This window comes from Eretmochelys imbricata, chromosome 7, assembly GCF_965152235.1.
Source record: "Eretmochelys imbricata isolate rEreImb1 chromosome 7, rEreImb1.hap1, whole genome shotgun sequence".
NCBI lineage: Eukaryota > Metazoa > Chordata > Testudines > Cheloniidae > Eretmochelys > Eretmochelys imbricata.
In genome coordinates, this window is record NC_135578.1 from 94138546 (window position 1) to 94164807 (window position 26262).

The 26262-nt window shown below is 38.7% G+C and overlaps 1 protein-coding gene across 5 annotated transcripts in view; it reads left to right on the forward strand.

Annotated features, from left to right (window-relative positions):
* The window catches only part of IDE (insulin degrading enzyme), a 109179-nt gene that overhangs the window by 16635 nt on the left and 66282 nt on the right, over positions 1 to 26262 (forward strand). For all 5 annotated transcript variants that reach the window (XM_077822592.1, XM_077822591.1, XM_077822590.1 and 2 more), the window contains exons 2-7: positions 12033 to 12217; positions 14249 to 14456; positions 16198 to 16367; positions 19860 to 19982; positions 22344 to 22456; positions 22957 to 23119. In XM_077822592.1, coding sequence (XP_077678718.1) covers positions 12058 to 12217; positions 14249 to 14456; positions 16198 to 16367; positions 19860 to 19982; positions 22344 to 22456; positions 22957 to 23119 — 937 coding nt within the window. In that variant the 5' untranslated portion in view covers positions 12033 to 12057. The remainder of the gene's footprint in view (positions 1 to 12032; positions 12218 to 14248; positions 14457 to 16197; positions 16368 to 19859; positions 19983 to 22343; positions 22457 to 22956; positions 23120 to 26262) is intronic.

A 26262-nucleotide genomic window follows, 5' to 3' on the forward strand; every position in this document is an offset into this window, starting at 1 on the left:
TTCCTTCAGAATTCTTGAGTGAATACAATCTGGTCCTGGTGATTTATTACTGTTTACCATTGCCCCCAAAAATATAGACACCTCAATCTGGGACAGTTCCTCAGGTTTGTAACCTAAGAAGAATGGCTCAGGTGTGGGAATCTCCTTCACATCATCTGTGGTGAAGACTGATGCAAAGAATTCATTTAGCTTCTCTGCAACAGCCTTGTCTTCCTTGAGTGATCCTTTAGTACCTTAATTGTCCAGTGGCCACACTGATTGTTTGGCAGACTTCCTACTTCTGATGTACTTAAGTTTTTTGCGTCTTTTGCTAGTTGCTTTTCAAATTCTTTTTTGGCCTCCCTAATTATACTTTTACAATTGACTTGCCAGAGTTGATGCTCCTTTCTATTTTCCTCAGTAGGATTTGACTTCAATTTTTAAAGGATATCTTTTTACCTCTGTCTCTCTTTTAATCTGTTAAGCCATGGTGGCAGTTTTTGCTTCCCTTACTGTTTTGTTTTTTATTTTATTTTTTTAAATTTGGGGTCTGTATTTCATTTGAGCCTCTATTTATGGTGTTTTTAAGTAGTTTCCCTGCAGCTATATTCATGTCTTGGGCCAGATCCTGTGTGTCACTTAGAACTAAATCAAGAATTGCCTCTCCCCTTGTTGGTTCCAGGATTAGTTGCTCCAAGAAACAGTCATTAATGGTGTCTAGAAATTTTATCTCTGAACCCTGTCCTGAGGTGATGTGTCCAGTCAATATGGGGATAGTTGAAGTCCCTCATTATTACTATGTTTTCTATTTTTGTAGCTTCTCTTACCTCCCTGAGCATTTCACAATCACTGTGACCATCCTGGACAGGTGGTCAGTATTATGTTCCCACTGCTATAATGCTCCTTCTATACATTCAGCATGTCTTTGGCATTTATTGTCAGTGAACTGACAGCCTTTCTTACTGTTACAATCAGGCCAACGATGCATTTCCATACAACTTAATCTTTTGTATATTGTTTTCATATCTTGTTTTCTTGCTGACTCCTGTAGTTGTTGAGCCTTTTACTTATCTAGTCTGTGATTTCTATACCACTTTGCATGATGCTTTTATTACTTCCATTATCCCAGCATTCTTGATTTGTTTACATTTTTCCTGTAGTATTCTTGTTTTGTTGCTTGTCCAGCTTTTCCTTGTTTGCTTATGCCTTCCAATAACCTTCTGTGCTGTATTTTGTATTGCTGCATTACATGAAACAGACATCAGAAGGCTGGAAGCAGTAGAGATGAGAGCTCTTCAGAAAATGGTAGGTGTAAAGTGGAATGATTTTAAGAGAAATGAAGTTAGAAGTGATGTGAAGTCCGGGTATGGGATTGGCTATAATAGAAAAGATTATGATGGTGGGGACACTGGAGAAGACACAGATGACAGAATGCTAAAGAAAATAATGCAAATATAATCAAGGTCAGTCAGACCTAGAAGCTGACTACAGACTAGATAGTGAATCGTTTATGTGGACGTGACTGGGATGGACTTAATGGAGGAATAACCCAGGGACAGGAATGAATGGTGAAACTGTACTACTCTCCATGTCTGTAAAGATGCTTTGGGATGGTAAACAAGAAAATAAACAACTGTTTGTTTTTAATTTTTAGACAACCTTGAAAATGGTCATTGGTGTCCCACTTTCAAGTGCCTCTTCATAATTTATTCCATTTAATTTCCAGCACTGTTGTAAAAGGTGCAATGAGATATATTTGGAGATTACATTAAAAATATTGGGAAAAGACTGGTTTCACGTTTGCCACTTTTGATTGCCTGTAATTTTAAGGTGAACCTGGATAAAGTTTATTTACTTACATTTGAGTGTGTGCTTAAGATACTCAGTTTGGTGCAGTTTTAAAAACAGATGTGAAAACTAGATTAGGGTGGTAAGTAATTTGTTTAGTTGTTTTGTTGCCTCCTGTGTCTGTCAAATCTGAAATTAAATTGTGTAAACTCTTTAGGGACTGATGGTAAAAGTGATGAGAGTTTTTTGGTTAAATTCCCTGGTGTAGACATTGCCCTTTACTTCTCTGGAAAATTATGTGACGTCAATGGGAGGTTTGCCTACTGCAGACTCTCTCACTGAGAAGTAAATTTTGAATTGTGGCAAGAGGGGAACTTCCTCAGAATGCACCAGATCAGCACTAATTTCAAGGTAATGATCATCCTCAAATTTAGCTTTTTGAAACAGTAGAGTACATTGACTTCTGGGTTAGATATATTCTCAAGAATAAAATTAGGATAAACATTCTGATTTTGTAAAACCAGAGTTTTCAGTTTATAATTTTTTTTTTTTAGTGGAGTTGATGAATTATACTTACTAATTATTGCAGAACTTTTTGTGAGGGGTGTGTGCCAAATGATATCAAATTTTATGATGAATTCCTGCTAATTCCTGTGGGCAGAAGAGTCTAATATATGTTCAAAATTTTGAACAGTTTGCATACATTTTGATAACAGACAATATTAGTTGTTTAATTTCAGCTTAGCGTGATATTGGGGAGTTAGGTAAATTCTTTGACCTCTGAATTTAGGTAAGAGAGCTATTGAAGCTATGGAAGTGTAATATCTTAAAGAATCCTAATTCCCAAATTTGCAAGAAAGAAGTAGAAAATCATATGTTAACCAGGGAATAAGGGGAGCCTAATAGCTTTAGTGTACATTTGAACTAGTGATATAAGAAATAAGGGTAAAATATTCTGCAGCATCCTTTATAATAATGTTCTGTTATGTTAGTTTGCTTTTATGTGTGGAAAAGTATTCCAATTTGTTATTAGAATTTTATTTTTCTGTGATGTCAGAATTTTGATAAAACATTTGTTAGTTTAAGAAAATACTTAATTATTAACTCATTTTAACCAATCCAGTTATAGCATGCAAATGAATTGAGGGAAGGTGAAGAGAGGAGGCTTATTATTGGATGACATACCTCTAGTGTCGCTATTGCATTGGTAAGGATGTCACAATCCTTCCATCTGGTGATGATCTGTTCCAAGAGCACTAGTGGATGTGTGAGGTGAAGGGGCAGGAGAAAAGACACACAAGAGAATGGGGATCTATTCTAATATCGCAGCCCCACCAGAATATAATGAGTTTTTCAACAAATTCTCCAGAGCATTCAATTCAGCACTATCTTCTCTGTAAAAGAGGTGAGAAACAAATTCACCATGATCCCCACTGGCTGGGAGACCTGCAGCTCAGAGCCTTCTACTAAAAACACCCAGCTCCTGAGAGTGTCACGCCAGGCACTGTTGGCAGAAAATGTAAACGTAGGTGGATTAATGAAAATGCAGCGAGTGTAGACTAACGATGGAGATCTAGATAAATTAAGAATATAGGCAGGTATTGGCTCATCATAAACTTCAATCCATGGCAACTACTGGGTAATGAGATCTGGAATAAAAACATAATGTGCATATATAAGGACTACAAACACAGTTTGCAGAATTTGGAACAGATGAAAAATTTGGAATTGATAGTAGATCACAATCGTGATCTTTATATAATGCCAAGGACACTTTTGGAGCTCAAATAATAATTGTAGTGCATTCAGTGTAGTATAATGGTGTACTCAAGAAGGGTTATGAAACATGAGCTGAAAAAGCAGTAACAAAAATTGTGCTGTTTGTTCATCAGTTGATATAGACATGGTTTGAGTATGGTTCAGCACACCAGAGATATGCATTTATAGTAAAACTATGATTGTCTGAAAGTCTCAGGGAAACCCAAAACCTGCAGATAACTGGAGGAGCTCACCGAGCACAGACTTCAAAATCTGAAGAGCTGGCATCCCAACTATAGCCATTCAGCTTGATTCTCTACAGCTGATTATTGTTTATAGAAGTTCATCTGCCTCAGCAAGACTTGTGGGCTAATGTGTAGGGCCCTACCAAATTCACGGTCCATTTTGGTCAATTTCACAGTCATAGGATTTTAAAAATCGTAAATTTCATGGTTTCAGATATTTAAATCTGAAATTTCATGGTGTTGTAACTGTAGAGGTCCTGACCCAAAAGACAGTTGTGGGAGAGTCACAAGGTTATTATAGGAGGGTTGCAGTATTGCCACCCTTACTTCTGTGCTGCTGCCTTCAGACGTGGGTAGCCAGAGAGTGATGGTTTCTGGCCGTTGGCCCACCTCTGAACGCGAGTGTAGAAGTAAGTTTGGGAAACACTGGTCTCCCCAATGAACTCTGTATAGTATAGGATAAAAGTATACAAAAGACCAGATTTCACAGTCCGTGACGTGTTTTTCACAGCTGTGAATTTTGATAGGGCCTTTCTAATATGGCTTAAATATATACATCCTGTTGATCCAGCAGATCTTGAAGAAAATTTTGAAGCCAGTGCTCAGCAAGCCATTACTTTTGGCTATGCACCAAAATTTTTGCATTGTTGTCAAATGCTTCTGGTAACTGGGTTTCAAATACTGTAAATGAGGTTTGACTATACTGGCTAATGTGCCAACTGTATTTTCATTTAAAAATTATTTTCTAAAATAACTATAGATTGACATAGGTATCACATGCAGTTTAAAAATTAAAACCCTGGTCCTGGAATAAGTTTTTCACAGGTGGACCTCAGCAGTCTCTCAGAGCCCCATTGAAATCAGTGAGGCTCTGTGGGGATGCAGAGGTCCACCTGCATGGATCTCATTGCAGAAAAAGCACCTTAAAGTATACCACTTGCTTTTACTTACTTGTAAAATAGAAATCAACAGGTATTTTTCCTCAGCACCTGATCTATTATACTGAAGAGGGCATTTTGGTGAGAGGGGGACATGGATACTTTATGTATCCCCATCATTGAATGTGAGCCTGCTTTCCGCTCAGCCCGTTCTTTGCATTCACCTGTTATACTGCCCTCTGTTTAGGTCTTCTCCTCACTTGCACTTTTTGAGCAAGCACCACGATTCCCAAAATGCTGTACAAAGGAAAATTTCTTGCTGCTGCCTGTATTTTGTTGGGCCACTTGATGCTGGTATGGTTTTGTGGCAATACTATGAAAGTATCTTAATTTAAAAAATATTATTTTAAATTATTTAGAATAATGAGTCTTCTCTAAATAGCTAAGACATTTTGTGGGTCATATCGTTGCTGCTCAACTTAGTGGTGGTCATACCAGCAACAGAGATATTAGCTTAGTACTAGCATCTTAGGAGAGGAATCAGCACTTTGGAATTGGGCAACTTACACAAAAGTACAAGTGAGGGGAAAGAGGCAAGCAAGTTTTAGAAGGGCAGACCGGAAACCTGTCTTCTAGAAGGAAGCATAGGTTTGATCTGAAAGTTTAGCTTGTAAAATGCTTTGGGATCTTTGGGTGAAAAGCACTGGAGAAGTACCTGGTAGTATTATACCCAGAAACAATCTTAAGAGAACATTAAGGTTGCACAATAAACCATTCATAAGTAGGGAAATGCCATTTCACGCCTTGTAATTTTATTCAATCTTTTTTTATTTACACCGATTTCATTGTAAAAATGTTCAAACATATTTCCATTGCCTTTGATTTGCCATATATGTTTTCTTCTCACCAAAAGTTATATTTTAATAATTTATTCAGCACCCAGGAGGCTTAGTATTCTTGGTGGACAGCACTTGCCTCATCATATATTTCATTTGTCTTTTTCATAAGCCCAAGTCTGTTGACCTTCCAGGCATTGTGGGGGAGGGAGAGGAAACTATCTATTCTGTTTTTTTCCTCTGAGTTGGGTTTGGTGCAGCAGACTATGTTTTGGGTGTGTGCATGTGGCTTTTTTTTTTTTAAATGGTTTTATTTCCTATCCTGCTTAAGTGTTAGGGCCCAAATCCTGCAAACCCCAGCATAAGTACAACTTGCTCTTCCTAGTAGGCCTATTGATATGATGAGTAAGGGCATGCAAGATCAGTCCTTTGATTTTGATTTGAAACTAACTGTTTTGGAATGTGGGGGTGGGAGAAGTAAGCCTAACTGTACCCAATTTTGCATGCTAAACTAGAGCTAGGTTGTGAAGGAGATAGAAACAGAGAATTGGTATTATGACAGTATATTCTGTGGTCCTTCACAAGGTATCAGTTGAAATGTATGGGATTTCACAGTAGGCATAGCATTTCATGAGTCATCATTGTAGGTAGCCGTGTTAGTCTGTATCAGCAAAAAGAGTCGAGGAGTACTTGTGGCACCTTAGAGACTAACAAATTTATTTGGACATGCATCTGATGAAGTGGGTTTAGCCGATGAAAACTTATGCCTAAATAAATTTGTTAGTCTCTAAGGTGCCACAAGTACTCCTCGACTCAATGTAGATGAATCATTTAAAGCTAATGATAAAACTTCATGACTTGAGGGTGTGGGTTCAAAATAATAAGGAAGTAGCAGGTGACAAAAAAAAAATCAGGTGTATCATCAAACACAGGGTAGAAAGTGTGTGGAACACACTTCCAAGGTTATTGCACCAGTAAGCAACCAGCATGTTGAAGTCTGAAACCGAATTAGACATACATTTAACTAAAAAGGATAGAATGCAAAATGTTTATTAATTGAATAGTTAAGGTGAAATCCAGGGTTTCAGGAGCCTCCTTTGTTTTTCTATATTCCCTGTTGTCTGGCATAGCAGATTGAACTGATGTTAAGTACTGTTTGAATTTTCAAGTATTTAACAAATAGAGCAGTATTGCTTTTATTTAAGAGGAACCCAGTTGCTGTGGAGCATTTCTAATTAGTTCTGTAATTCTGTGAACTAGAAGTCAGGTTTTTTGTAGCAATCTGTTTGCATTATAGCATAGCATTAATAATACTGAGGCATAACAATAGGAATTACTATACTGGATCAGACCAGTGGTCCATATAGTCCCATATCCAGTCGTTGACAAGTGGCCAATAGTAGCTGCTTCATTTCAGAGGATGACCTCGTGCAGTAGGCAATTATGGGATAACTTGTGAACCCTGAGCACAACCAGCTCAGCCATTGTACAGGATAAAATTTGGTAGATAGTTTAGTTCTAAACTAGAATTTAGACGCTGGGATTGCGATTCTTGTGTGTGTCAATACTTACATTTGATTGTAACATTGATATTAGAATGAAACTGTTTTATAATTTGTAATGTGATAGTGCCCGTTTTGCTAGTAGAAATGTCTACATTTTTAGAAAGCAATCTCCTCCTACGCGCTTGCAAGAGTTCATGTTCCTCGCTGTTGTTTAGAGGTATACTGATTCTAATTATTCTCTTCTGATGCTTTCTGTATTCAGTATCTCTATTTAAAAATATAGAGTAGTAAAGTTTTGCCCTTATTTAAGGATACCTCATTACTTATTGTATAAAGCTTTCAAAGGGAGTGGAGTAAAGAAGGTTATGTTTTCGTAAGTTTCAGGTATTTCAACATTTGATGCTCACATTGTTGCCTTACTTGACTGAGCGTATGTCTACACAACAAGGAAAAAACCCTTGGCTGGCCCATGCCGGCCAACTTAGGCTCGTGGGGCTCAGGCTGTGGGGCTGTTTCACTGCTTTGTAGACTCCTGGGCTCGGGCTGGAGCCTGAGCTCCGGGACCCTGTTGTGTGGGAGGTGTTGGGGTCACCCTGCAGTATAACCCAGGCTGGTAAGAGCCAGGGTGTGGCTTGCTGGCTGCAGCATATCCACAGACATAGCTGGGAGTGACTTGTATGCTGGAGGTTGAGAGCAGTCCAGACTGGAAGCTACAGCAGCAAAGCAAAGCATCCCAGGTTAGAGAGCAGGGATGACACAGCCAGTCATTAGTCTGGATTGTACCTTTGAAATGTCACAGTAGTAAAATCAAATCTAATCATTAATAGCTCCAGTGAGGGAATCCTAATCTTTTTGTTCTCGTCAAAAACTACGCTGACCATCTATCAAATTTTACCTTGTATAAGAATGGCTTGGTTCTGATCCTTTTTTTATTTTATTCAAAGTAAACTTTTGATTTTTATTGTTCAAAATTTTATTATTTTTACAAAATATAGTAGACAGAAGGGAGAAATAACTGATTCTAAGTTTGCTAATGACAACAAGATCCTGTTTTTTAATTAAACACACACACAAAGGCAGTATTTCTAGGATAGGTCCCCTGAAATTTTTACAGTTCTTCTGGGGCAGTTTCTATGACCAATTACAGTGAATTCAGTGGTATTAAATGGTCTAAACTTGCAGAATTTTTGGCTCTTGAATTATTAATTTTTTCTGATCATAACATATACTTCGCCTGTAATACTTTTAGCTCTTTTACTACATTAGAATTCTACTTACTGAAATAAAAAATCCACCACAAGATGGTGACCTGGACACTGAATAATTTGAGGATTGTGGATTTTCCACTGATGTTTTGAAACGGTTTTAAAAACCCACCACTAAATTAACTATGAAAGTCTTAGGAGTTTCCAGGTGTTATCAAACTTTTTCATATTGCAAGCCATACTATAGTAGAGAGTCTGATAGACAATCTCCCCTCTTGTTTTCAGTCATGTGGACCACCTTCCCTCCATATGTAATCATGTAACATTTATGTGACAGCAACAATTGCTTACAGTGAAAAGTAATATTAGAAAAATTTATATATTTTAGCTGTATTTTAATGCAATGTTTAGCATCTGGAAACAAGCAGGATAGAAGCACCATATGAAAAGCCAACTTTGTGGTCTACCAGCAAGTCCTCTATGAACCACAATTTGGGAACACTGGTTAGAGTCTGGAGTTTGGAAAAGAGGAGGCTATAAAGTATATCTTATTGTGCTGTCTGTTGCCCATTTAAAAACACTTTTCCTATTGAACTGATCAAGAGATGAGGAATGTAATTTACTACTTGTTAACCATCTAATAGTGTAATTAGTTTACTTTTTTCCTCCCAGAATATATTAAATATAATTTTGACTACTCTTGGCTCACTGAGTTTAGTAAATAAAGTAACTTAAAATCATACAAAATATAGACTGCATTATATGTTGTCTTAAAACCTCTCATGTAATATCTTTGAAAGGCTCAGTTGTTCGGTTCTGTTTTCCTTTCTGCAGATGTGCTGTGTTGTTTTAAGTTATACGTCAACTTATAAGGGCTGTTGAATTTAAAAATGCTCTCAGTCTCAGCCAGGATATAAATTGGGTCTATATTTCCAGACTTTTGACCTGGAGACATAGTGTCTCATACAGAATTAAGTTTTCATTTTGAGGAACCTATGAACCCTGAAGTACTAATGATGACCGTCTTTTTTTGTTCTTGTGTAACTAGAAACATACAGGTTTCAGAGGGGTAGCTGTGTTAGTCTGTATCAGTAAAAACGAGGAGTCCTTGTGGCACTTAAAGACTAACAAATGTATTTGGGCGTAAGCTTGCGTGGGATATAACCCACTTCATCAGATGCATGGAGTGTAAAATATAGTAAGCAGGTATAAATATACAGCACACAAAAAGATGGGAGTTGCCTTACCAAGTGGGGGTCAAAGTGGATGTGACCCATTTCCAGCAGTTGACAAGAAGGGGTGAGTATCAACAGAGGGATGGGCCCACATCCACTTTGATTGGATTGGCCTCGTTAGCACTACAAAAAGTAATTTTCCTTCTGTTGATATTCACCCCTTCTTGTCAACTTTTGGGAATGGACCACATCCACCCTAATTGAATTGGCCTCCCTAGCACTGACCCCCCACTTGGTAAGGCAACTCCTATCTTTTCATGTGCTGTATACTTATACCTGCTTACTGTATTTTCCACTCCATGCATCTGATGAAATGAGTTATATCCCACGCAAACTTATGCCCAAATAAATTTGTTAGTCTCTAAGGTGCCACAAGGACTCCTCGTTAGAAACATACAGTAAAGGCCTTGCTCTAGAAGGCCTAAGAGCATATGAATCATTCCGATTCTGGAGGTGTTAACATTCACCTCATTGTGATGCTCATAGTATCACCTTCAGCTGCCCACAATATTTATTACACCTGTGGTGTAAATTATATACGTAGCTGGTCCCAAGGGCACTGTTCTGTCGAAGGGTGGTAATCTAGATGAATGATGACCTATACCACTTTTTCCTTTTCCATACCAATATGGCTGTAGAAAGGGGAACTTTTAAGTTGTTTTCCATGTAGCGGTATTTTATTTAAATAAGCACTGTAATTTTCACCTCCAGAACTTCACTTCTGAAGTCTTTTAACATTCTAAAAATATCAATTGGTATGCACAGATCACAAGAGAGCTAGTTAAAATATTATATGCTTTTATAAGCCGAATGGTATTTCACCTAATAAATGTCATGATTGAAGATATGGCACAGTAAATGTGTGAGGAGCTACATAATATTAGTCATTTCAGTACCTTATAGTATACAGTCTTAAAGCTTCTGAAAATAAATGAATTTGGCTTTTGTTTTAGTGATGCCCAATGTGAGTTGAAGACAGGAGCAGCAATATTGTCAAACCCTTGAAATTGCATATATTGTGCTTCTGATGGAACTGTACTTACAGCAGTTTTTACCATAAACAAAGATTTATTACACAAGCTCATCATATCTGGAGGCTTAGGCTCAAATCTGGTTTAGCTCCCAAGCGAGTTTAGTTTGCTAGCTATTAACCAGGCTCTGGTCAACAATATGTTGTGCCACAGACAAAAATGTTGTTTGTTTGACATTCTCTCTTACGAACAAGCCCTTCACTGAAACATTAATCTTGTAAAGCAGCATTAAGATTCATTGGCAGAGTTACATGTGGAAATTTACTACCTGACTGCGCTGTGCTGGCTTCAAACATTACTCTCTCATTTCCCATATCTGTGATTGCTTTATTTAAAAAGCATGTAGTTTCAAATAAAATTGAACACTTTTTAAAAATCAAGATTCATGATTGGGATGTCTCATGTTTTTACTTTTGCAGTTTACCTGGATTTGATAGCTGCTTTCAACTACCTGAGAGGTAGTTCCAAAGAGGATGGTTCTAGACTATTCTCAGTGGTAGAAGATGACAGGACAAGGAGTAATGGTCTCAAGTTGCAGTGGGGGAGGTTTAGGTTGGATATTAGGAAAAACTTTTTCACTAGGAGGGTATGAAACACTGGAATGCGTTACCTAGGGAGGTGGTAGAATCTCCTTCCTTAGAAGTTTTTAAGGTCAGGCTTGACAAAGCCCTGGCTTGGATGATTTAATTGGGGATTGGCTCTGCTTTGAGCAGGGGGTTGGACTAGATTGACCTCCTGAGGTCCCTTCCAACCCTGATATTCTATGATCTAAAATTTAAAACAACAAGAGAATGTTATTCCAAAATCTCACTTGGTGTTGAACATTTCAAAATATTGCTGCCACACCAGGAGACTAGTTTACTGTATCTCTAGAACTAGTAAACTCTAAAAGCAGTTTTTAAGAATTGAGGCAGTTGAATTAGAGCAGCAACCTGGGGAACAGGAAAGGTTGAATTTGTTCCTCAGTTTGCCAGCGATTTACTGTGAAACCTTGGGCAAATTATTTAACCCTTCCCTGGCTGCGTTTTCCCATCTGTAAAATTGAGTTAACACACTGTTCTGGAAAAGTGCTTTTGAGATCCTAGGATCAAAGGCAGTCTATGACAGCATAGTAATAGTCTTCATGATAGTAAACATACCTATTATTATTACTTCATGTTTTTCTTTTGATTTTAAGTATAGATTTTTGTAAAGTTTCAATATAAGTACAAAGATATTTAAAATAGGTTGAAGATGGATTTGGCAAGATTGCATTGTAGCCTTTCATTTTTTTTATTATAGTTGAATAGGGTGGCTGACGTATATCTTTGATAAGATTAATTTTTTTAATTACTGTGAGAGTGGAAGTTACAGTAGATTCTGTGATGTGATCCAGTCCCATACGAAGTCTCCTGATTTTAATGGGAGTTGCAGATGCTCAACATCTCTCTGAATCTGGACCATAATTCGGCATACAGGACAGGTTTTAAAGGTTCTGCACAGGGAATTAGGTTTTCCTCACAATTTATCCTCTGAGATAGTTAGTTAGTTAAATATAAATTAGGAATTTTAATTTCTACTATTTTCTTTTAGGCTTCAGAAGAATACTCATAACAAAATGAGCAATCCAGCTATTAAGAGAATAGCAAAGGAAATTATCAAATCACCTGAGGATAAGCGAGAATATCGTGGATTAGAACTGGAAAATGGCATCAAAGCAATGCTCATCTGCGACCCCACCACAGATAAGTCTTCAGCAGCACTTGATGTACACATAGGTATTTAATGAATTTATTTTGTATTCTGTTCCACTGGCTTTGCCTTGCAAATAATTACTGCAGTACGTTTCTGTGAGGAAAGGGAATCCGACCTACTTTCAGTGTGCCACTAATTTCAGTGTTTTAGTTGCAAATAAACCAATGGTACATAGCACAAAATATGGTAGCATTTACAGAAGTTGTTTTCAACAGGTTGCACAGCCTTCTATTATTGGGAGTTCCAGTTTTATTTCTCCATATATCCTGTTAGAAATTATTAGACCCAGTTAAATTTTCCTGATGTAATATATGCTCAGTCAGTGGTCAGACTTGTAATTTTAACCATATGATTACACGTTCTGAGGGAGCCGTTTTTTTTAAAAAAAAGGGGATGTAGAAATCATTCCGTCTTGCTTTATCTACCATTCTAGATTTTTGTTTCATGCATGTTTGTTGTAATGATGATGGGCAAGAAAAGCAGCATAATGTGCCAAGAGGAAAACCTTAATCTCTGATATGGCAGTGTTTGTCTACACTGGAACACTCAGGAGAATTAAGGTGAATTAACTAAAAGTGTGAAGTTAATTTGCACAAATTAAAGTTCCTTTAACCATCATGTGGATGCTCCCATCCAGAAATAAAGTGGCTTTAGTTCACTCTCTTAATCTGGAGGATTACAGAGAATTAAATCCTTCTTCTTCTGAATGAGAGCATCCACACACAGTTTTAAATGGTCTTAAATTTATGCACATTAACTTTACACCTTTAGTTAATTCATCATAACTTTCCTGAGTGTGTTCCCATGTAGACAAGCCCTTAGAGTGTTGACATAAAGTGCCCGGGGTGAAAAACAAAGGCAGTTATTCTGCTTCCGACTCTGACAGTAACAGAAAAGCAATCTTTTCCTAGATCTGAAAAGTCTAAGATATTTCTCTGTTCATATATCATAGCTTTCAGGAAAGATGTGTGTTACAAATCAGTGTCTAGACTTTTTCATATCTACACACTTCAGAGAGTAGCTAGCTAGCCTCACCAATGTTGAAATCTTATACTGTGAATTTCAGTTTATAGCAGAGGTTATCAATATTTTTCATAGCGTGCATCACATCTTAATAGACATTTTTTTTTTCCTCATGGACTACCTCCCCTCCCTTTTTGAAGTGACACCTCTCCCTTCTATTCACAATTGCATAGCAACCTTGTGGAAATCGCAGCAATGGCTTGCGTGGAAATGTAATATCAGCAAAGCATGTAGTGTAGGGGTGGCTGACCTGTGGCTCCAGAGCCACATATGGCTCCTTGTACAGGCACCAACTCCGGGGCAGGAGCTACAGGCACCAACTTTTCAATGTGCTGGGAGGTGCCCACTGCTCAACCCCTGGCTCTGCTGCAGGCCCTGCCCCCACTCCACCCCTTCCTGCCCCCTTCTCTCACCCTGCCATGCCCTGCTTCTCCACCCTAGAGCCTCCTGCACGCCACGAAACAGCTGATAGGGCGGTGCGGGGAAGGAGAGGGAGATGCTGATTGGCGGGGCTGCCGGTGGGTGGGAGGCCCTGGGAGCAAAGTGCGGGAGCTGATATGGGGCTGCTGACCTATTACTACAGCTCTTTGGTAATGTACATTGGTAAATTCTGGCCCCTTCTCAGGCTCAGGTTGGCCACCCCTGATTTAGTATATCATTAGCTGCCTTTTAATGCAGTGTAGTTGCTGGAAACAAAGAGGAGAAACCAGAACCATATGATCATTCAGTTCTCTTCAGACTAAAAATGGTCCGTGGGCCTCAGTTTAGGAGTCACGGGTATATGGTGATCCTAGCTTGGCCCAGAAGGAAGAAACCGAGTTTGAGCCCTCTCAAGATGACTAAGTTGCTCATTTTGAAATATCTGTTTTGAACATTCGGTTTGTTTTCCTATGGCTGTGGGGCTGGAGTTAAGTGGAGGTTCATAACTACAGAATTCACATAATTGGTTGCACACTAGTATAATCTAAATGCTTTTTAAAAAACTATACCTGTTCTAATATGACTTCTTTAATGTGTATTTTTCTCCGCAGGTTCATTATCAGACCCCCCAAACATTGCTGGGCTTAGCCATTTTTGTGAACATATGCTGTTCTTGGGAACCAAGAAGTACCCAAAAGAGAATGAGTATAGTCAGTTTCTTAGTGAGCATGCAGGAAGTTCAAATGCTTTCACCAGTGGAGAACACACCAATTATTACTTTGATGTGTCACATGAACATCTAGAAGGTGCACTGGACAGGTAAACAGATTTGTTACTTCTAGTTTTCTGAGGGGTTTTTTTTGGTTGACATTTTGTAATATCTGAAACAAAATCATAATTATATGTTGAACTTTTGCTGACAGGATTACATGTTGTATTATTATAGGTGGGGTTGGTAGCACTGACTGTTAGAGTTGACTTGTGTTTAAGGCATGGATTTTCCATGTGATCTTGGGCAAGTCATTTTAAGATGTGATCCAAAGCTCTATTGAATTCAGTGGGAGTCTTTCCATTACCTTTAATAGGCTTTGAGATAGGCCTTCTTTGCCTCAATTTTCCTATCTGTAAAACTGAGACAATATTTCCTTTCTTCTACCTTTTGTCTGTTTAGACTGTAAGCTTTTGGGGGCAGGGACTCTCTCTTATTCTTGAGGCTACGTTTTAGTCATGGGTATTCTTAGTAAAAGTGATGGACCAGTCATGGGCAGTAAACAAAAATTCATGGCCCGTGAGCTGTCCATGCCTTTTACTAAATACCCCTGACTAAAACTTGGGGGGAGGGCTTGGGAGGGCAGCCCGGCTGCTGGGGTTGGGGAGGTTGGCTGGGCTGGGGCAGGTTCCCTACCCAGCTCCTGGAAAGCAGGGACTCTAGCTCCACGTGCTGCCTCCGCTCTACCCCAAGCCCCGGTTCTGCAGCTCCCATTGGCTGGGAACCGCAGCCAATAGCAGCTGCGGAAGCAGCATGTGGAGCTAGGAGTTGCGGGAGGGGGAGTTGTTGTCGTCGCCCTTCCGGGGAGCTTCCCCCACCAGGTAAGCACTGTCCCACACCCCAACTCCCAGTCCTGAACTCTTCCCCCCCCCCCCCCCCCCCCAGAAAAAAAACCCACAAAAAAAACTCTTGCTGCTGGAGGGTAGGGGGGACCTGAGACTGCCGCAGCAGCAGCCAGTACGACTGGCCCAGGGGCTGCCTGAGCTGCGCAGGCGGCCCCCAGGCCAGGCACACCAGCTGCTGCAGAAGTCACGGAGGTCATGGAAAGTCACGGAAGGGTGACTTCTGTGACAAATACGGAGCCTTATTTATTATGTGTTTGAACAATGCCTAATACAATGGGGCTCTGATCCCTGTTGGGGCCTCTAGGGCTATAATAATAAAGATCACATGATGGTGAATAGTTAGAAATGACAAAAGTTGCATGGTATGAACATCTTGGTTATTAAATGAATGATAAAATGAAAGATTGAAATTATTTTATGGGCTGAGTTGCATCAGTTATAGGAAATGCATTTATAGTGAGTGATATGTGATAGTATTTATGGCATTTTGTACAGATCAAGGTTTATATGTTTGGTTTTACTTAGGTTTGTATAAGTCTGTGTACCATTTATATAACCTTCGATAAATATTAAAAAATAAACATTTGACATCCTCCATGGATGCACTGCACTATATTAACAAGAGTGTTGGATTTTCACAACACTCTTCTATGGTAAATAAGTCATTGTTGATATTTTACAGATGGAGAAATTAAGAAGAAGATGATTATGTGATTTAACTAGAACCACACAGCAAGTCTCTGGGAAAGCCAGGACTTGTTTCAGGAGTTCTGAGATTCTAGTCTTAAACTGTTAATTAACAATAAATTAAAATATTACATGAGTTTTTAGACTTCGTGGCTTGAGGGTTGGTTTTTGTTATTGGGTGTTTTTTTTTATGTGCAATAATCCTGACTTAGAAAATGTTTACATTTTAGTTGTGCAAATTTGTAAAATTTTCTTTTAGGTTTGCCCAGTTTTTCCTATGCCCTCTGTTTGATGAGAGCTGCAAGGAAAGGGAGGTGAATGCTGTTGATTCCGAGCATGAAAAGAATTTAATGAATGATGCCTGGCGATTGTTTCAGTTGGAGAAAGCTACCGGAAATCCCAATCATCCCTTCAGTAAATTTGGAACAGGTTTGTTAAAATAGACTTACCCATCTATTAGAGCTGACCTAAGATCAGGGCTGTAACCAGGATGGGGCAAGTGCGGCAGCCCCAGGGCTGGAAGAATGGTGCGAAAAAGATGAAAAAAATGGTAGCGGGTGCAAATATGCTTGCTTGCCCCAGACACAGAAATGCCCAGTTAAAGTTCTGCATAAAATGCATGCTGAGACTTTTTGTGTAAAATTGGTGAAGATAGGACTGAAAGCAATTTCCTTTTTTCCTCCATACATGTTTGTGGTGATTCATTACATTTTCCACACAATAGATTAAAAAAAGAGCTGGACAAAACAAATGGAACAAACTGATACAAGACTAGGAGTTTGGTGATGACACAGCCTTTATGATGATGATGATTTCAGCAGTATACAATTCTTTTGTAACGACTGGAAGTGAGTCTCACAAGTTGGGACTGTAAATCATTGTGAGAGAGAGAAAGTGGATGAAGAGCATTTAAATTGCCAGCAGCCAAATAGCATTTTGCTAACAACTGTTGCATTGGGAGGACAAACTGAGCAGGTTAAGTAAATGAGGAAAGCTCAGCAAAGCACTGGTGGAATTAATGGATGTGTGCATCAAGACAAAATCTAGAGCATAAATCACAGTGGGCAACAGCGATAGATGGCTAAGAAAAGTGAGGCCTTGATTAAATAGGTGGCTAAATGGCTTTTACAGGATTTGTTGCTCCTTAGGTGCCCTTTAACAGCTGAAGAAAAATTCAAATTAACATTTATAAAAATATATTTGAGTTTAGATACCATTTATCTGTTTCCATGTATGTAAAACAGAAAAGCTTTAAAATGGACAGAGAGGCTTGATTAGGTTCACTTCACAGAAGTTACTTTTCTACACTTTACTACAGAGCTTTTTTTTGATAATTTCAAATGAATAAGTATATTAGCTAGCAAATTGTGCTAGTACAATAGAGATTTAAGTTGTGTTTAATTCTTGGATATCAGGTGCTTTTTCAGGGCTTTATCAACCCCTTCATGGCCACAGAAATCCGATGCCTTGAGGACAGTGGGACTGCAAGTGTGGGGTTGCCAGAGATGACCCCTAGAGAGCAAATAAGAACATTATTACAATTGATGATGATGTCCTTGGATTCTCAATTAATATTTAACATTTGGATGTAAGACTTTCAGAAGGGTTCTCGGGCTGTTTAATAGATGCAGTGTCTGACTAATCAGCTCTAGCATCCTAAAGTGGTAAGATTATTTGGATGAGGACATGTTGACTTTCTCCTAGTAAGGAAGAACTCTCTGAAGTGGGAAATCATTTTAAAAATGTACAGAGAAAAATCTAAGGAAAGTGTTGCAAGTTACCTATCTGATGATCCATGGGAGAAAATCCAGTGTCGGTGGATTAATTTCTAATCAGGAAAAAACAGTTTCTGTAATCTCAGCGAGCCAGGGTTTGGTGCTCATGAATCAGTACTGTGCTGATGGGGGTGAGGAGGGGCGGGGAATCATTTTAAATCCCTGTACCAATCCCAGGCAGAATCCAGAAAGTTTCAGAAAACATTTTCTGCAGGTTAGAAGAGTTCCTGTTTAAATATTTCTTCTTTATGCAACTGTCATATCCATAGATAGCTGTGGGGATTTATGGCTGGTCAGGATTACAGATCTTTTCTAGATAGAGTGCCTGAAATATATTCAAATTCAGTAGTAGTAATAATACTAAGATGATAATTCTCAATACCTATAGTACTATTTTACGCCCCAATTCTGTAATCAAATATTTTAAAGTGGACAGTTTGCATATATGAGTTGAAGAACCAGAGCCTTCATTTGTGGGGTTTTTTTAATTACACAGAGGGTTGCCAAGTGTCTCACCTTTGCATGATGCACACATGTGGCAGCCCTGTCTGCAGCTGAGATGTTATGCATTCTGCTGGGCTGCAGGAATGGGTGTGATTCCTACTTCAGACCACCACGGGTCACTGTGGAACCTATTCTCCCATCAGCCAAGCAGACTCTCCTTGTGCTGCTTCTCATGTTGGATAGACAGTCAGCCCACCAGCTTTCTTCCTAGTATCACCACTCAGTCCCCAGTAACTCCCATACACTCGTTGCCCACCTAATCCAGCAGCCCCAGACATCTGTCAGCGATTCAACTCCCTCCCCTGACTCTAGATACCTTCCAGCACTCTCCCCCAACCAACTCTCCCAGACATCAAGCACTGTCTGGTGCTCTGCCTGCCCACCCACCCACATACCCCGACGCTTTCTGGGACTCATATATATCCTAGCAGCACAATTTTTAACAAATAATCATCTGGTACCTTGCCCTGTTTTTGCCAATCCATTGCCTATTTCTGTGGGAATGGAAATGATAGACTTAAATATTTAGGTTTGGAACATGTACTTCTACATTCTGGCTTCAGGCTGAGCTCTATAATGTCCGATAAGTTCCTGACATCTGTGGTCTGCTTAGCAGAGGTAGAGGGAGACCAGGGAAAAAAACAACCAAACATTTTAAAAACAAATAACTTTAAAGAACTATATTTATGTGTTTGTATGATCTTTTTACTTCAATTTCAAATATAACTTTTTAAATAAAAGTAATAAATCCTTTCATGAAGAGTTTGTATACTGGATACCTGTGGTTTTTGGTTGGTTGAAGTCCTGAAACTAAATGTACCTGCAGCCTCTGGTACAAGCTTATACTATGCCTGGTATTTACTTATTGCCTTGGTGATGTATGTTAATTGCTACCTGTGTTGGAGATTTGTTTAACAGCATGTTTATACTTCTTGCTGTTGCATATCCTGTGTTATTATCTCCCTCCACCCTATTGTCTTGCTTCCATCCTCCTACCTTATCATTGAATGTTCCTTTTTTCTGGTTTCTTTGTTGTTTGGCTGTAATGTAAAACTAGTCTTAGAGTTGGTAGCCTATCAGAGTTCTAGTATGTTTCTTTTACATCCACGTGACTGCAACAAAAGATTTCCAAGTGAAAGGGAATGGACTAGAATTCAACTCTGATCATCTTGTTTTTCACAAATTCTGACTTTTTTTTCTAGTGTCACCTCATTACTCTTGCACCAGACAAGACTGTTGCTTTAACTACAAACCTAAATATTTTCTTACAGTAAAAGTTGCCATCAGTGCATTAATGTGACACCTTCAAAACTCAATAGCTGTGACTACTTAAATGGGAATTTTCGTTTATCTGAAAAAGTCTGACCTGTAAGCTTTACTGCAAAGTTATCTGTTTTCCCAGCCTTTTAAGAAAGGAATGGGTTGAGGATGGAAGAGTTGATTGGTCCTGATGAGATTAGTTGATATTTGTCCAATCTGATGTTTTTGGTATGTACTTTTATTTAAAAATAAATAAATAAATCTTTGTACGTGCACCTTGAAGACAGGAGAATCAGACAGGGTTTTTTCAGTTTTTAAATTCATATAACTTGTATGTGTGTCCAGCAATAAATATCTTCATGATTTTTCTTTTGTATTACAGGGAACAAATTCACTTTGGAAACTAGACCAACTAAAGAAGGAATAGATGTAAGACAGGAGCTGTTGAAGTTCCATTCCACTTATTATTCATCAAATTTAATGGCTATTTGTGTCCTAGGACGAGGTGAGTACCAAACTTTTAATGGTAGTTTCTTAGTTAGCTGAGTGTGATTTTTACATCTATTATTTGAATTCTTATAGAAGAAAATAAGACATACTTACATCAGCTAAGATTTTTCTCCAAGCTTTTAAACAAAGGAGGCTAGGGTCGCAATCCTGTAAAGATGTTCTCAATTTATACACTGTGAACAGTCTGAAGTCAGTGAGAATACTCATTGCCCGCACAGTTCAGCGTGTGTATATATTTGCAGAATTTTTTTTTTTTTTCCAATCCTAAAACTTGCTACGGAATGCTACATGATAAAGGAGTACTTGTGCGTCAGATAAGAGAAGTTTTTAAAATTTATATGAATATATTTTTAGAAATTTACCACAATCAGTTTAGCAGATCTAGTCTGAAAATACTTTGCATAATTTGTGATTTTTCTCTGATGCATGTTTGTGTAATTCCACAATGACCTACAGGACATATAATCAAAGATAGAAGGGCCAAAGTTTAATCTAGATATTTGTTTTATAGAAATTTCTAAATTAGATTAGAAGCCTTAATTTCAGAGATGCTGCACACTCAAGATTCTAAATTAAGTCAGTTAACGTTGCAGATGCTCAACACCTCCTAGAATCAGGACTATATTTTTTGTGAGGGTTTTAAGAAGCTTAATAACAATGTGTTGAAAAACTTTTAAATATGCTGGCAGACCAGTACTCGTGAGCCAAACTACAATAATATAACGGGGGGTCAATACATGATCAGACAAAATATGTGAAATTTAATTTTTAAAATCATGGAAAGTACTTTGACAGATTTTATTATTAATTAAATTGTCTGCCTCTAAAGTAACATCATGTGGAAATACTCATGCTTTAAATAAGAACACCTGACATCTTTGGTAATAATAGGATGAACTGTCTACTTTTAGAAAATACTGCTTTTGAGAAAAAATAAATTGCTGTGGCAATGACATTGAACATTGTATGGAACATAAACATACCATATGTGGACTTGTACATCCCAGTTAATGCATGTGCTTGAGTACTTTCCTTATCTTAAACATATGAGTAGTCCCACTAACTTCATTGGGACTACTTGCCTGTTTAAGTACATTCCTAAATCAGGGCTACAAAGAGTAAGAACAAAAGAATGGCCATATTGGGTCAGACCAATGGGCCATCTAGCCCAGTGTCCTGTCTTCTGACAGTGGCCAATGCCAGATGCTTCAGAGGGAATGAACAGAACAGGTAATCATCAAGTGATCCATTCCCAGCTTCTGGCAAACAGAGGCAAGGGACACTTCAGAACATGATTTCCATCCCTGTCCATCCTGGCTAATAGCCATTGATGAACCCATCCTCCTGAACTTACCTAGTTCTTTTTTGAACCCTGTTATAGTCTTGGTCTTTACAACATCCTCTGCAAAGAGTTCCACAGGTTGACTGTGAGTTGTGTGAAGAAGTACTTCCTTTTGTTTGATTTTAAACCTGCTGCCTATTAATTTCATTTGGTGACCTCTAGTTCTTGTGGTCTGAGAAGGAGTAAATAACACTTCCTTATTTACTTTCTCCACACCAGTCATGATTTTATACACCTCTATCATATCCCCCCCCTTAGTCGTCTCTTTTCCATCATCTGCTTTTTTATCATCAACTTCTGTGGTACCTTGCCTTTTTCTGTCTTTTAATATGAAATTAATTGACAAACTATGCTTGTGGAATTATAACTGTAGGCCCACTGAACTGCCTGTGTTCTATTACCCCCCTCCGCTGTTCTGCTGGATGACCTGGGGCAAGTCACCTCACCTTTCTGTGCCTCAGTTTCCCCATCTCTAAAATGGGGATAATGATACTGACCTCCATTTAAAGCACTTAAAATTTTTCTGATGAAAAGCGCTTATATAAGAGCTAGGTGGTAGTATTATTATTATTTATTAATGGGAGTTTTGTGCAAGTATGGACTGCTGGATCAGGCCTCACGTGTCTAACTCATGCTATCCTGCTTTAGTATGGCAGAACATGTGGTTTGTAACATTACATGTTGATTAGAGAACTGTGAACATCTTTGTTTGTTTTTCCGCAGCCTTAATTTGACCTGCAAACTGTTGGTGTGTGGGTGTAGGTGTGTTTGTTTTTAAGGTGCTCTTTCTTGTTTCCTTTAGGTTTATAAAGCACAAAACCTTATCTATAAGTAATAAAAATAAATCTCAGAATATATTCCGTCTCTCCAAATAATCGTAGTTCACTTATTGGTGATGGGGGAGCCATTAAGTCCAACCTTATAATTTATTATTTTTCTAAAAAAGTATGTAAGTCCCAGATTGCTGGAATCTTCTGACAATGATTGTGCTATTTCTAATGATTCTCTTTTTAGAATCCTTGGATGAGCTGACCAGTTTGGTAGTGAAGCTATTTTCAGGAGTAGAGAACAAAAATGTCCCATTACCAGAATTTCCTGAACATCCTTTCCAAGAAGAACATCTTCAGGTAAGTTGTGAGACTTTCTGGTATACATTCACTGAAGGGTACAGACTGTAACTCTGTTCTCCTACTTTTTCCATGTAGAAATAACACCATCATATACTTTACTACTACAACTACTGCAGGTGTCTATAGACCATACAGCTTAATCTAGCTAAGTTCATAGTTAAAATTGTGCATTTGAATGTGATTGAGAGAAATTGAGAAATGAGGATTCCAAGTGTGTGTTTGGGTGCTAAGGCTTGTGAGCTGAGATTACTGTGATTGTGAATGTTGGGTTAAAAATTCAGGAAACAACGAATTAACAATTGTGTTGATAAGGTTACTTATGTGCATTTCTTAACTCTAAGTAAATGGGGTGGGTTTTTTTGTTTGTTTTTTTGTTTTGGTATGGTATGGTATAGGTGTGTGTGTGTGTGTGTGTGTGTGTGTGTAGGAGGGTATAATGTATGCTCCTGAAAAGATGAAATACTAGAATCAATGGAATGTTTTATTTTTACTTCTAGCAACTTTACAAAGTGGTACCTATTAAGGACATTAGAAATCTTTATGTCACATTTCCAATACCGGACCTTCAGAAATACTATAAATCAAACCCTGGTCATTACCTTGGTCATCTCATTGGGCATGAAGGTCCAGGAAGTCTTTTATCAGAACTCAAAGCTAAAGGTAAGCCCACTGGAAGTGAACTGTTAAAAGTAGCGCATTAAATATGCCATGAAACCTTGAAGCAATATTTCACTTCAGGTTGACCTCTGAGAATTAAAAGCTTAAATATCAGAAATCTGAATAAATTAAATCTTAATTCTAAGTCATTTCTCAAGTATTCTTTTTTCTCTGTTCGGTTACAAAGAGAACCTCAAATATTGAAACTATTGTTTCTTGGATCCCATTGCTACAATTGGGTTGTCTCTCAAAACATAGGCATATTGACTTCCCTTTTGTATTGCGTCACTGATGTTGGGGCTAAGGGCAGCACCTCTCAATGACCAAAACGGTGTGTCTTTGGCCTCTGTTGTTCATTTTACTGTGATTGGTAACTTTCTGTACGTATTTTTATTGAAGTTTAGCCAAATTATTAATTGCAAAATCATTTTACTGAATACCATCCATGCATACAATGTATACCACTGAGATATCCATTACTGCCAGAATGAGTTAGTTAATGCCCAAAACAACTGCAAAGAAATGTAGACATTCATATTTCCCTTATGGTAATTATACGTGTTGCTTTCTCAGAAGGAGTATTTTTTTTTTTTCTCTGTACATTAATGGTTCCTCTTCTGGGGTACCCTTGATCTTCAAGGGTGGTGTGTAGTCTCTTATTCCTTCTCTTTAAGGGGCTCTGTGACCCATCTTAGGACCAATGGGGTCTGTGGTTCATTGTGTGCAATGTCTCCACCTAGTGGCCAGGTGCATTTACTAATAACCCCTATGGCCCCATCTAGGATATTACAGTTTATAGTAGCTGGGACACACGGACAAACAAATAAACATAAATAATATTCTGTTCCTGGAAAGGATAGGGATAAATTAAAAGGAGGGGAAGGGAACAGGCAAAGGAGTCAAGAATGCCAAATGAATGGGTAATTAACCTGTCTAAGAGCAACAAAGTAAATTGCAGGTTTGTGTGGCCAATGTCTTCCTTTCCTGAATCAGAAGGAGCAACAGCATAGGGTAACTGATGGTCTTCTGCTGACCTCTCAGGAAAAGATGGAGGTTGCAAGGAGTGATAATATGAGGGCATTGTTGATCTATTATCTGTTGTGTGACAGTAGATGAATGTGACGAGGTCCTGACTGGTATCTTCACCAAGTGTCCTGTTGTCAGGATCTGACTTCTGTGCAGGATATTAGAGGGACCCATTCCTTTCTATAGCTTGAGTTGACAGACTGGGAGGCCAGGCATTTTCTCTTTGACTATGTGTGGCTCAGCCTTCCACCTTTCTGCAGTTTTGTGTGTCCCAGAAATGTGCAGATTCCTGGTGAGGACTCTGTTTTTTGTATGCAATTCTTGGTCTCTGGCCTGGGGGTCATAGAGTCCTTTGTTAGTATGATTATTTTGTTGTGCAGCAGAAGTGGCCATGGTATGTCTTTTGAAATTGTTCTTTTAGACAGGTAGTCTGTTGAAGGTAGTATACTGAACTGATGTGTCTCCATCTGAAGTGAGGGCCGTGGGCCAGATAGTAATCTTTAAGGGATACCCCACACCTGCCAACATAGGGCATAACATTGGCCAGTTGGGGATACAACCAGAAGCTATTCCTCTTGCATATGTTTACTTCACCAGCCTGTACATTGCTTCCTTACCACAATTGACTAAATCCAACATTCAGGTGCTCAGAGGACAGATCTATGATTGAAGGATGTTTTGTTAGCAGTGATAAAAGGACACTCTTTTTGGCCTCTACAGTGAAGTCCATGTATCCTGACATGACTTTACTACTCCGAGTAGGAGTCCACTAGCAGAAATGCCAAAACAAAGTTTTACAGGTAGATAGCTTCTAATGTTTGGTCAATAAGCTGAGTGTCCAGTGTCTTCATTATGCATATAATTGTAGGTATATACAAGATGAGACACGTTGACTCTGACTGTGTTTCTGTTGAGAGTCCTGTGTACCCAATGTGTTTTAACAGCATGCAGTTGAACCTCTTCTGAAGGTCTCCCTATGGGTAATAAGGGGTAGTGTTCCAGGTTTTGGGGGTTTTTTTTTCTCTTACGACATGTAGCAGCTCTTGCTGAGGCAACTTTCAAAAGTTCATCTTTGGTCTGTGTGTATTCTGGTAGGTAACCCATAATGCACAATACATTGGCGTATTCTTCCTACAATACATTGGCAACAGTGGATGCAAGTTGATCCTTTGTGGGGTAAGCTTGCGCATCCTGGTACAGTAGTCAGTTATGACCAAAGTATTCCCAATATTCCTAGTCTGTTTCCAAAGAGAGAGAGAGTCCATACAGACTAGCTCTATTCCTCCTACACTAGTAATAGTAATGAGAGGGGCTGTCCTCTTGGATATGTCTATACAACAACTAGACACTCAGTCATGCCTCAGTCCAGTCACCTTTCTCAGGCAGTTCTGTTACCGGTCTATGTTCTATTGTGGTCTACATGACAGAGTGTCCGCACCAATGTTTATACTCCCAAGAAGGTACTTCAGGCTTAAGTCATATATTGTTATATCAGACACTCCACTTTATCCTGTTGTACCCAGTTTTGTGGTAATGAGCGCATAGGTCAGCGGGTTATCTATTCTGACTTTTTGGAATTTCACCCCATAGAACTAGTCCTGAAACTTTTCTACCATTGCTCACTTGAGCACAAGGATCTCCAACTTGTGAGCAGGATACCATTGCTCAGAGTCCAACGGTCTTTGGCTAGCAAATGGCTATACAATGTTATCCTTCTGGATGCTCCTGGTAAAGCACAGCTTCATGCCCACTAAGACTGGCATTTGCATGTAGGATGTAAGGCTATCGGCATAGGCTAATACTGGTGCATTAGTCAGTAGATGCCCTCTTTTGAAGGCTTGTTTAGTATGCATCCCACTGATCACCAAAGGGTTCAGACGCACAGTAATACACCCTGACAGATGATTTCTTGATAGTCTTCCCTTTTCTTTGAGTGGGTGGGTAACACTACGTCATACAACTAAGTGGCTTTACCACAATGGAGTAGCTCTTCAAAAATCTCCTGTAGTACCCACAGAACTCTGGGAATGTTTACAGACCCTTCAGGTCCTTTTGCTGAGACTATATGGTAAGGGCTTCCATCTTTGCTGTATCTGTTGCAAATCCTTTGTCCAATACAA